The sequence below is a fragment of the Amblyomma mixtum genome, chromosome 1 (genome assembly GCF_055824585.1).
Source record: "Amblyomma mixtum isolate Tamu chromosome 1, ASM5582458v1, whole genome shotgun sequence".
Lineage (NCBI taxonomy): Eukaryota > Metazoa > Arthropoda > Arachnida > Ixodida > Ixodidae > Amblyomma > Amblyomma mixtum.
In genome coordinates this window covers 189,451-202,480 of record NC_143012.1, presented here as the reverse complement: position 1 = coordinate 202,480, position 13,030 = coordinate 189,451, and the positions used below count along the sequence as shown (strand labels likewise).

Sequence of the window (13,030 nt, the reverse complement as noted above, 5' to 3'; positions counted from 1 at the left end):
ATAGAGGACGGTAGTTGGACAAATAATTTTTGTTACCCTTTTTAAATACAACTTTCACTTTTGCAGTTTGCATGCTTTGCGGAAAAATTCCCGCCGACAAAGAAATATTGAAAATATGGGAAAGACAAGGGGCTAGTAGATCAACTACGTGTTTTACAGGCTTCATTTGAATATTATACAAAGCAACGGATATAATGATGATGCAGTAACGAAGCTGGAGAACGGCGCACAACAAACGATGCGCGTCATACAGCAGATAGACAGCAGGAGACACGGCATGAAACGGCATAATCTTCTGCGGCTGGTACAGACCTTCATAGTTAGCCGTATCTCATATGCTGCCCCCTTCCTGGATCTTAAAGTGGCAGAAAAAGAAAAGATAGATGAAATTATCAGGAGGCGCACGAAGTAAGCTCTAGGGTTGCCCATCCGTACATCCACTCACTGCCTCCTAGAACTATACACTGTTAGCAAAAAAACACCCAAAAGGGTGTAAATGGCTTGTCCTCTAACGCACACCCAAAAGGAGGTTTTTTTACTCCCTATGTAGGGTGTTTTTTATTTACACCCTTATATAAGGGAATTATTTTGGAGTATAAAGAGAGTTATTTTGGAGTGAAAAGGGAGCAAATTTTTTACTACCCACAGAAATGGAGCCCGAAAATAGCGTCATGTTTATTTATCCTCATTCAGGCTCACTCTTACAGCAGTGACAGCGGCAGAAACGGGCAGTAGCTCTGCGGGCCGCCGGTAACCCAACTTGGGAAACTGCGCTGCCCTATACCCCGCGTCACGCATTCTTTCCGCCGTCTGCTAGCCCAGCGGCGGCGTACGCGGCAGGAGTCGTCTGCTTGTCGTCTCCTTTTGCTGTACGCGCTCGTTTCGTTGGCCATGTTCGTAGATAAAGGGATGTAACCTTATAATCAGTAGTTCAAAACTGAAAAGGAGACGCTGGGTAGTTTTCACGGTCATGCACCACGCTATATTTGACCCAGAACCAGAGCAGAAAAGATGAAAATACACCTGATGGTAGTTTGGAATGACAGTGCTTGCTTTCATATTCGCGTCATTAAGGCTTGGATTTTAAACATGGTTGAGGAAAAATGTGGCCTCATGAGCTCAATCAAGAGCTCAGTGTTGACACTATGTTCTATCACAGTTCCATGTTCATGTAACACATTACGAGGACCACACTGAAAAAAGCCTGTGAGAATTAGGCCTAAGCGGGGGCTGTAACGGGGTGGCGACACAAACCAAGGAAAGTTAGGTATGGTTAGAGCACTGGAGGCTTCACAGGAGCAATTCAATTATGTACCGTACTGTAGCGGAAAACGGCGACAAGCCGATATCTTTTACCGCGGCAGGCGCCCTTGAAGGAGCAGAAGTCAGCAGAGATCCGGCGACGATGGCAACCAAGCGGTCTTCACTCACCGCCGTTATCAGACGACTGACCAGAAGCAGACGAGACGCTAGGTGGCGGGGCGGATTGCGCAAATTGGTGTTTTTTTTACTCCATTTCGGCACTGGTGGAGTATTTGGCACAATTAACTCCCTTTCTAGACTGGAGTAAATTCTGGTAAATCCTCATTTTTACTCCCTTATTTCCTCATGGGAGTAAAATGGAGGACAGTCCACCTTTTTACTCCCAACTCATGGAGTAAATGTTTTCACAAATGGAGTAAAAAGGGTGGCCGCCACCCTTTTTACTCCCTTTTGGGTATATTTTTGTTTACAGTGTAGGCATGCACGATACCCTGGAAGAAATTACGGAAGCAGTAAGGAGGTCCCAAATCGAACTCTTAGCCGGGACCACAGCCGGCAGGGCGATTCTAGACAAACTCTATCCGAGTCGAGACAACAGAACAACCCCCAAAGTCGACATCCTCGAAGAAGTTCAGTAAAATACAATTCTACCACCACTACCCAGGAATATGCATCCTATTCATCACTCCGTGCTCCGGGCCAAACGGGCAGAAGCGCTTGAGATGCGCTTCCGCTCCTACAAAGACGTGGACGTGGTCTACGTGGATGCCGCTGAGTATGGTAAGAACACGATGATACTCGCGGTCATCAGGGATAAACAACGCCTAAAAATAAGTGCCTGTATACTGTCGGCTAACCCAGAGACTGCAGAGGGAGCTGCCATAGCACTGGCTTGTGTAGGCACAAAAGCGAAGTATATCATCAATGACTACTCTAAAGTCGCCGTACTAAATTTCAGCAGGGGTCGGGTCTCTCCCCTGACGAGTGCAATTTTAAGCCATCATGTAATAGACTGAAAAATTACGCTAGTCTGGGCGCCAGCACACGCATCTATGCCTGGTAATGAGACGGCCCACGAGTTCACCTTAGGCTTTTCCTTAGGGAGCGAGATGGTCTTCACAGACAGGGATCGCAAGGTGTGACAGAAATTGCACAGCACTATCGCTTCCAACGAGCTAGACTCCCTCCAGCGGATAGAAATTTAACCAGATACCAAGCCATCAGCTGGCGCTGGTTACAAACTTATACACTTACAAATCCGGCCCTCTGGAGTCTTATGTACCCAGGGCAGTTTTCAGAAAAACGCGCGAACTGCGAACTTAGCGCCATCTTGGACATGCTATGGAAGTGTCCTCCTGCCACCCGGGAGGGCCGACGCATAAAGTCGAAAGACCAATGGGAGGCCTTACTAGTGAGCTGCGATCCGTAAATTCAACTGCGACTTGTCCAACTGCCGAAGCCGCCGCCGAGAGCTAAGACCTTTCGGCCGTCGTCTAGGCGGGTAGCCCTCTAGCTACCCTCTTTCTGTCGGACATTAAAAGTTTTCCTATCCTATATCCTATCCAACTTCGAGCAAGAATCCTGTCTTGTGTGATCGGAATAAATCAGGTAAGCTGGTGATAGTTCGGGGGAGCGCTGCGCACGCTGCAGCCAATGGGAGGAAGCTCGGGTTAGTTCGGAGTAGCGTTGCGCCAGCGGCCGCCGAGTGGAGAGAGGAGAAGCGTCAGGCTGTCTTTGCATTGTCCTCAAATGAACATCGCGAAAATAAAAGGTGCTTTTTTTAAGCGCCTTTCTGCCGGGCGCAGGTTCACATGAATGGGGTATACTTTTGACAAATCTCAATCGTTCGTAGTTGCTGACTTTGTTGTAGAGCATAAGCTTCTGTGTTGTTGTATATTATGTGAAAATATTCTCAATAGCCGCGTTTTTTGTTTGAGCGTTTTTTGTGAGGAAATAAATGTTCTTTACGAACCAAGTCCTCGGCGTCCTGATTGCGCTCGCATTTTTATGCAGATATTGCAGTGAATGAAACAACTAACCCTTCAGGTTTATTAAAGCAGAAAAATGAGTAAGATGTTATTTGGGCGCCGGCTCTCTTTACTTTTTTTTTACCGGTGGCGTATAACACCTCACGAAAAATATTTCTGGCTATACCACTGTGAAGAGCCTTCGTTATCACGTTTCAAATCTTTTTGTTCTTCCGCGTTCCCTACTAATCGGCTAAAAAGAAACCTTACGCCCGGAAAAATTTTTAAATTCTCAGCATCATCTTTCGGGCTGGCCTGTGCGGCCGATCACCGCGCTTTGAACCAGTAGTCAACTGACGACATAAGGTACCAAGTAACTTCTCTATTTACCCGAGGCTCATTGAGTGAATGGAGATGGGACATTTCTTATTGATGGTTCTAAGGAAACCTACATATCAGCATTGCATAGCGGAGGCGGAGTTTTGGAGTCTCATCTGGGAGAACAAGTCTGGCGACCATTTAGTGAACATAGGAGCGAGATATATTAAGGCGAAAGCCTTTAATGCCTCATGCTGTCTTAGCAGCCGTGTCGGCAACCGTGTCGGAAGCGGTGTCGGCAGCCGTGTCGACAGATGTATCGTCAGATGTGTCCGCGTTTTGGCGTCACTACTATAAAAAAAAACTCGAGGCTGAGAATCGAACCAGGGCCTTTGGCATTTGATGTCATTAACTACTCATTTGGCATTTGAACTAGTCATTAACCACCCATGACTAGTTAGTCATATTGGTTAATGACTAACTAGTGATGACTAACCAGTCATGACTAGTTAGTCATCAATCACTCATGACTAGTTAGTCATATTGGTTAATGACTAACTAGTGATGACTAACCAGTCATGACTAGTTAGCCATTAATCACTCATGACTAGTTAGTCATGATTGGTTAGCCATGACTAGTTAGTCATTAACCAGTCATGACTAGTCATGACTGGTTAGTCACGACTAACCATGACTAATGACTGATTAGTCATGACTGGTTAGTCATTAACCAGTCATGACTAGTTATGACAGGTTAGTCATGTCTCGTTTTCATGGCTGGTTAGTCATCACTAGCTAGTCATTAACCAGTCATCAATTAACTAGTCATGACTAGCTAGTCATTAACCAATCATGACTAGTTAGTCATGGGTCATGACTAATTAGTCATGCCCCAATTAGTCATGATTGGTTAGTCACGACTGGTCAGTTATTAGTCATGGTTAGTCATGACTGGTTAGTCATGGCTAACCATGACTAATGACTGATTAGTCATGACTGGTCAGTCATTAACCAGTCATGACGAGTTCTTCATTAACCAACCATGACTAGTTAGTCATCATCTAATTAGTCATGACTAACTAGTCACTAACCAGTCATCAATTAACTAGACATGACTAGTTAGTCATTAACCAATCATGACTAGTTAGTCAATAACCAATCATGACTAGTAAGTCATGGGTCATGACTGTTAGGAGAAGGTAAGTGACGCCAACCAAGTAAAATACAGGAAAAGCACGACGTTTCGGGACCGGCTCGGCCCCTTCACGGTGTGACTACGGGCGAGCGCAGCTTGGCTTTTTAAGCCCCTGCGTGGAGGACCTGCGGGTCAATGGCTGCACCCCATGGACATAGGATGAGGGGAGAGTCCCCAGGTAACGATTAACATTCTCTCGTGTTTGCTGAATGTGCCACGACTCGAGTAGAAGCCTCCTGCGTGGGTTAGCTTCCGTTTCCAATACAATGGTGTCGTCAAAGTCAATTGGGTGGTCACACCCTTCACAGTGTTCGGCCACGGCGCTGCGTTGACGATTCATGTGACGGACGTCCGCTCTGTGTTGGTTCATCCTTTCCGCGAAGTTCTTTGTTCCCCCTGTGTACGACGCCGGGCAGACGGAACACGGAATTTTGTACACGACGCCCTGGGCCTTTTCTCTGGGCTGCCAGTTTTTTGGGCGGGGGAGAAGGCGACCGATAGTGCTGGTCGGTTTGTGCGTTGCCAGCACCCTTTCTTTTCCGAGAATGCGAGCCAGCGTCTCGCTCACGCCTCTCACGTAGGGGATGCAAACACGTTTTCGCTTCTGGCATGCGTCTGTGGAAATAATAGATCGGATTTTGTTTTGGCTTTCTTGTTTCCTGATAATGCGCCGGATGAATGAGCTCGGGTAGCCGTTCTTTTGGAGGTCAGAAATGACTCGGTTCTTCTCCTTCCTTTCTTCTTCACGTGAGGAACATATGGAGTCGGCTCTCTTCAGTAATGATGTAACGACAGATGCTTTGTGCGGGATGGGATGGTTCCAATCGAAATGTAGGTACCGTCCTGTGTGGGTTGGCTTCCTGTGCACCGATGACTGCAGGCCTTTGTCGTGCCTTGTAAGTAGGACATCCAGAAAAGGCAGGCTGCCCTGCTGTTCATGTTCAACAGTAAATTGTATGGCCGGTTCAACTGAATTTAGATGACTCTGGAGGTTTTCTATCTCTGAGGTTTTCGCCACACAAAAGCAGTCGTCTACATAACAGAGGAATAACTTTGGCTTGGGGTTAAAGGAGGAGAGGGCCCGGCTTTCGACGTCTTCCATGGTTAGGTTAGCCACTGTGACTGAAATCGATGCCCCCATAGCAGTTCCGGTTGTTTGCTTGAAAAATTCTCCGTTGTAGGTGAAAAAGGTACTGCGCAGACAGAGGTCGAGAAGCCGACATACCTCATCGACGTTGAGTGGAGTTCTCTCGTGCAGCGTTTGGTCGTTTTCGAGTGCGCGGCGAGCAACGGACACAGCAAGGGGAACCGGTACGCAGGTAAATAACGACACCACGTCAAACGAGACTAGGCTTTCGTCTTCCTCCACGGTAAGGTTCGAGACAAGTTGGACGAAGTGCCGCGAATTCTGTACATGCGTGGGTGTTCTGACGGCGAGCGGCGCCAGTACCTTGTGAAGGTAGTTCGAGAGACGTCGCAGAGGTGGCAGGGTGAAGTCTACAATTGGCCGAAGGGGGACGCCAGGTTTGTGAATTTTAGGCAGCCCGTAAAAGCCTGGAGCTGAGCCGTTTCTGGAGATGAGGCGGAGGTAAAGCCATTTGAAATCAGGGTGCCGCTTGAATATCTCTGCCAGGGTTTTGTTGAGTGTTGCCTGAGTGTTTGAAATCGGATCCTTGCGAACCTTCTCATACGCCCCACTGCTCAAAAGGGCTGACGCCTTCTCCTCGTAGTCGCGTCGGTCCATCACCATTGTAGAGTTGCCCTTGTCTGCCGGGAAGATGACGATGTCGGTGTCGTCCCTGAGACCGCGAAGGGCTTTTCGTTCCAGTTGAGACAGATTGCTCGGAAATTTGGGGGGTATCTTGGCGATGACACCAATCGCTTTCAGGCGGACCTCTTCCCTGACGTGCGGCTCCAGGTGCTGGATCGCATCTTCAACAGCCGCGACTAGTTTAGGGAGGGCGGGACCAGATGATATGTTGAACCCATGTCCTTTTGCGAGAACAGAGGATTCGGACGGTGTTAAGCGACGGGAGGAGAGGTTCTTTACAAAGGCAGATTTATGGGGGTCAGGCTGTTTCTTGTGCCGCTGCTGTAGGGCAAACAACTTCTTGTTTTGACACTCGCGATGTTTGTTGGCTGCAGTGGAGGCCGCTTCCATGGCAAAGGCGTCCACCCGCGGGAAGAGCTCAGGCATCCTGTGTTCTAGTTGGCGGCGGGCGAAGAACTGGTCCAGCTCCTTTTTGCGGAGAACGGAATGGCACTCGTGTATCCGCGCACTTAATAACTGTTGCGCCGTTTTGGACACTAGCCGTAGGCCTTCTGCGAAGAAGTCTGACGAAGAAGTTCGCGGAAAGGATGAACCAACACAGAGCGGACGTCCGTCACATGAATCGTCAACGCAGCGCCGTGGCCGAACACTGTGAAGGGTGTGACCACCCAATTGACTTCGACAGCAGAATTGTATTGGAAACGGAAGCTAACCACCGCAGGAGGCTTCTACTCGAGTCGTGGCACATTCAGCAAACGCGAGAGAATGTTAATCGTTCCCTGGGGACTCTCCCCTCATCCTACGTCCATGGGCTGCGGCCATTGACCCGCATGTCCTTCACGCATGGGCTTAAAAAGCCAAGCTGCGCTCGCCCGTAGTCACACCGTGAAGAAGGGGTCGAGCCGGTCCCGAAATGTCGTGTTTTTCCTGTATTTTACTTGTTTGGCGACACTTACCTTCTCCTAACATTAAATTTCCCAACCAGACAGACTTCTGTGGAATGTTTTGTTTTGAGTCTACACGGAATTTTGTATACGACACCCTGGGCGTTTTCTATGGGCTGCCGGTTTTTCGGGCGGGGGAGCAGGCGACCGATAGTGCTGGTCGGTTTGTGCGTTGCCAGCACCCCTTCTTTTCCGAGAATGCGAGCCAGGGTCTCGCTCACGCCTCTCACATAGGGGATGCAAACACGTTTTCGTTTCTGGAATGCGTCTGAGGAAATAATAGATCGGATTTTGTTTTGCCTGTCTTGTTTCCTGATAATGCGCCGGATGAATGAGCTTGGGTAGCCGTTCTTTTGGAGGTCATAAATGACTCGGTTCTTCTCCTTCCTTTTTTCTTCACGTGAGGAACATATGGAGTCGGCTCTCTTCAGTAATGATGTAACGACAGATGCTTTGTGCGGGATGGGATGGTTCGAACCGAAATGTAGGTACCCTCCTGTGCCGCCGCGGTGGCTCAGTGGCTACGGTGCTCGGCTGCTGACCCGAAAGACGCGGGTTCGGTCCCGGCCGCGGCGGCTGGAATTTCTTTGGAGGAGAAATTCTAGAGGCCCGTGTACTGTGCGATGTCAGTGCACGTTAAAGAACCCCAGGTGGTCGAAATTTCCGAAGCCCTCCACTACGGCGTCTCTCATAGCCTCAGTCGCTTTGGGACGTTAAACCCCATAAACCAAACCAAACCATACCCTCCTGTGTGGACGGTACCTATTTCCCAACCAGACAGACTTCTGTCGAATGTTTTCTTATGGGTCATGACTGATTAGTCATGACCCAATTATTCATGGCTAGCCAAACCAAGTCGCGCCATAGCTGCTTCGTGTGTGCCCATGGCCATGTGGCCAATGTTGCGTGGAAAGGCTTTCGCCTCGCGCACTTTAGATCGTCAAAGTGGCCCTTGAATTTTTTTTAAGTCTAGGACATGATTACAGCTAGGCAAATCTTCAACAAAAGGGCAGGCACCGCATAATAATGGAGTACACCTGTGGCATTCTCATGCCAAGATGTACTCGGACCTTTGGCGAAAACAGAGCTTCATCATTCAGCCCCATGGAAGAAGAAAAACTTAGGAGATGCCCTCGCTATCCGAGCCGCACACCAAAATGTGTGCCGGAAGTCACGCGCTTTCGCAATGACTACTGGGAGTCCTTGGCCGACGACGCAGCTAATAGTAACGCCTCGCTCATCGAATGACACCGCTGCGGCAGCGGTGTCATTTTTATGAGCCAGGCGACAGCGCGCCAACGAGACAGGTTTCGTGGCGCCATCCATCATCATGGCTAGTAACGCACTCTGGTCGCCATATACAGCAAAGAAAGCCTAGAAAGAAAAGCGGCCGATGTGGGACGCTCCTCACGATTTGCCCTAGAATACGCTACGCCTTTCGTGCTTGCATCTAATCTCGACGACCAGCTGGACTGTGTACGTTTTTTGAAGCGAAAAGCTTCACTAGGCTCGTCAACACCGCGCTTCGCGTGGGCCACCCCTGGGCGCCGCCGTGGCGCGCCCTTTCCCCTCTCGCCACCCCTTCCTTCTTCTCCTCGCCACCGGTTTACCCTTCGCCGCTGCCGCGCGGTCGCCGCCGTCCTTCCCAAGAGAAGGTTCTTTCGCAAGGCGTTGCGATAACGCGTGAGCGGCGGCGCCGGCCGGAGAAGAGGCGCAGACATTCGCAATGGAAGGAAGAAAAGAAGACCCAGAAGTGATAGCGAGGGAGGTGGCTCAAAATCTACAACGCTATCGTGGTGCTCCCTGTGCCTCGTGCGCGAACTGCGACAGCCATGACGTGAAACAAAGCATAAATGCAGCTTTTCGCTTGTATATCCAGGCTTAACCAGAGCTAAGCCACTGCGAATTTTCTCTCTCTCGAGTGAATTAAAAACACATACAAAAGAATCGTCCTCACGAATTTACCGCTATGGAAACTGTTCCCTTCACTATTCGCCATGCCGTAATTAACGCTAACTGTATGCAGGACACTGCTTCGAAGACGCGTGCAGTGAAGGTCATCATTAGGGAGAGGCACGAGGAAGCCTTCTCAACAGTTCTACCAAGGGCATATCTACCATCTTCAGACGGTTGCTTGGCAGGTTCCCGAACAGTCCTCAGGGCAGGTTCCTGGGCCGCCTTCTGGGAAGGCCGAGGGTTCAGCGGGATTCCAAGCTGAGATAGGCGCCGCGGTAGCCACTGGTCGCTGGGCACTGCAGGCGCTGGTGTCGGCGGTGTGTAAGGCGGCGCACCTCCCGGAGTCTCAATCCATTCGGGCTCGACGTCCATGATCGGAGACAGGGTTCCGCGAGCGCTATCCTCCCTGTATTTCTCTGCACGATACCCCAGGTGCAATAAAAGCTGCAATTTTCAAGAACAACAGCAAACCCTGTGCGCTTTGACCAGTCTGCTGCTGTTATTAATAAGCAGCTCAGATTCTCCACGCAAAAGCGATCAACGAGGCTATCCGGGCCTTTGAACCAGAGCCGTTTGATACAAACGATGATGAGGCACGCGGTAGCAAGCTATAGGCTACGGTTGAAATTTGGTGCTAACTGACCTTCACTTAGCTGGTTATATTTTTTTAGAGTATGCGACAAAGGCGGGACAATTGCCGACATGCACAATATGTAAGGACAATACCTCCTTTCCATAAAACCACAATCCGTCAATATTCTGCCCTTTCCCCATTCTTACTGTCGCCCTACTCGCTCGTTCCGTTTACGAAGTCGCGTTATGGCAAGCACTGCTGATGGCTGCCAAGTTCTTCCTGAAACCGAGACGTACCGTGGGACCCTCGCTGCAGAAAGCAATGTCTGTTACCTCTGCGAGGAGTCTTGGAGACCGCAGTGAGCGCGGTCTCGTAGTTGGAGCTCGTGGTCGTCGACAACTCGGCGGCATCACCTTTCTTCATAGCTGTAAGCTGCGTCGTTGATGGTGCTTGGCCGTACGAGCCTGCGCGTGGTCACCGGAAGCGGAGCTGCTTCTTCGCCTTCTTCAATATCCACCATGGAGCAGTGCGCTCATGGATTAGGCTGGTGATCGATATACTCCAAAAAGAGCGAGCCTGCCTCTCCTCGTGAATGGAAACCTTGCCTCTACCTCTTTTGCCGCCCCAATTTTTTCAAGCAGAAAAAAATTGGCTGTGGGTTAGCTCTGGTTAAACCTGGAGGATTGCGAAAGCAACATCTGTGCGCAGCCATATACTGGGTGTTTTTTTAGAAGGTTAAAAATTTTTAAAGAAAGGTAAATTTCCTTTAGATTTATTTTAACCCTGGGGCTCTACTGAGGGCTACGGCGGACGCCAGGTAAGAGGCAAACTACTTTAATTAGTTCGCTGATTAACTGACTACGTTAATTAACTTTTATAATTTTTATTTTAGGGCACATGTTGTATTAGCAGAAGTGAGATCGTCTTCCAAACAGTCCAGCCAAGAAAAAAAAATTAATGGAAAAATTTTTTCCTCGCGTTACGAAGCGAGAAAAAGTCACCCTGGTAGGCAGCTTCACACTATAACCCAGCGTCTGTGAGCGCCTGTGCCGTAGTTCGCTCCGCCCTGCGCTTTGTGTAAATGTGTTTTTGTTCCAACGCGGCATTCCGTGAGGCCGCGGAGCGAAGCGAAACAAGCAGCTATAGCGCAGGCCGCCCATCCGGTCTGCAGATGATATCAGCCGTGTGACGCAAAGTGCAGGGCGGAGCGAACTACGTCAGAGGCGCTCACCGCCGCTAAGTTACGGTGTGAAGATGCCTACCAGGGTAACTTTTTCGCGCCTCGTAACGTGCGTGAAAAATTTTTAATGAACATTGTTTTTTCTCGGTTGGACTGTTTGGAGAACGATCTGCAATTCTGCGAATACAACATAACCCCTAAAATAAAAATTAGAAAAGTTTATTAACATATTTAGTTAATCAGCGAACTAATTAAAGCAGTTTTCCTCTTGCCTGGCGCCCGCCGTAGACTCCAGTACAGCCCCAGTGCTAAAATAAATCTAAAGGAATTTACCTTTTTTTTTAAATTTTGGACCTTCTAAAAAAAAACACCCGGTATAGTTGCGTGAGCTACGCGTGAGCTACTATGCCCATAGTCTCGCCGTTTCGCGCGCTCTTGCACGACCATACTGCGCATGCGCGAGGAGCAAGTGACGTCACTACGCATAGCTGGAACGCCAGCTGTGGACAGCTGGTGGCTGTCCGGCTAGACGTCTGGTAGCCGTCTACTCGGATGTATTGAAACACACCCATAGAGTTTCTTGCTGTTACCTAGAGGGAAAGCTGGCAAGGCTGCACTTCAGCCACCGTGGACCCTCAAAGCATCATGGGCCGGTGAGCTGCTTGGTGCGGGACAGTCGGATTTTTTCGGCAACACAGAGTGGCACTACTAAGGTGTTTTAAAACGCTGCTCTCCGTGTGAGAGGAGGCGTGTAATGGCGCGCAGACGACTTCGGCGCGAACGTAGTGTGCAAGCGCCATAGTAGCGAAAACGCAACAGCACAGGACGCCAATAAAAGGTTTCTCTTTTCCAAAATGCCATTAAAAAAATTGGCGGGGACTTAGCTTTGGTTAAGCCTGGTAGGTTTCGAAAGCAAAAGTGCAGCGCCTCCAACTGAAGGAACGCAGTGCGCCGCGTCTACAGGTCACGCGTGGCTACCGGCCGCCGCTGCGCGACGACTCAAAGCGTCTTCGGTATTTTTTTTATATTTTGTTTTTGATGTTGTTGCGACTGAGAGAAAAAAAATTGGCAGAAGCTTAGCTTGGTTAAGCCCGTTAGGTTGCGAAAGCAAACGAGGCCTTGGTCGAAGCACCTTATATATACACATCCACACGTAATCTTCTCTCAGAGAGAGGAAGGGAAGGAGAGAGAGAGCAGCAGCGGCGTGGTTACCCTGGGACTGCGGCGACGGGTCGAGCTGGTCTCCAGTTTTCTAGTAGTAGTAGTTGGTTGGTTGGTTGGTTGGTAACAACTTTATTCATAGTCCTGCAGAGCTTTCGCCAACGGGGCCTCAGGTCTCCCACGTGGGGACGTCGAGGCGTTGCCTCGCCGTCGCCTCGCGGGCCTGCTGGACGGCCCAGAGTTGGTCCCCGAGGCTGGGGCTGCGCAAGGCAGCGGCCAACCGTGGCGGGAGGGTTCCGGAATTAGCACCGTGCAGGTTTTTGTTACAGTCCCAGAGCATGTGAGTTAAAGTGGCTGTATTGGCGTGGCAGACCTTGCATATATTTGTCGGGTATGTACCAGGGTAGAGCCTGTGGTATAGTTCCGGGTTGGGGTTCGTGAGCGTCTGCAGTTGTCTGAAGGCCACCGCGTGCGCCCTGTCCAGCTTGTCGCTGGGCGGAGGTAAGGTTCGGCGGGCCAGGCAGAGGGCCTTGGTAATTTCGTTGTAGCTGGTCAAGCGGTCTTTGGTGCTATTCCACGGACGACGGTCGCCGGCGCGGTTTGCGAGCTCGCGCGCCTTGGCGTGTGCCGTCTCGTTTCGGTTGCGATACGTCCTCGATACTTCTCCCATGTGCGCCGGGAACCATTGAATTCGGGTTTGG

General features: G+C 49.9%; 1 protein-coding gene and 1 pseudogene across 1 annotated transcript in view; one reads left to right on the top strand and one right to left on the bottom strand.

The window, feature by feature from the left end:
• The window catches only part of LOC149365171 (acetylcholinesterase-like), a 102,767-nt gene extending 92,356 nt beyond the window's left edge, over nt 1–10,411 (bottom strand). Inside the window, exons 1-2 of the mRNA XM_089568164.1 lie at nt 10,321–10,411; nt 9,561–9,830 (exon numbers count right to left, since the gene is read on the bottom strand). Coding sequence (XP_089424290.1) covers nt 9,561–9,830; nt 10,321–10,411 — 361 coding nt within the window. The remainder of the gene's footprint in view (nt 1–9,560; nt 9,831–10,320) is intronic.
• Nucleotides 1,911–2,760, top strand: LOC149365172 (uncharacterized; annotated as a pseudogene).
• Nucleotides 10,412–13,030: the final 2,619 nt, after the last annotated feature.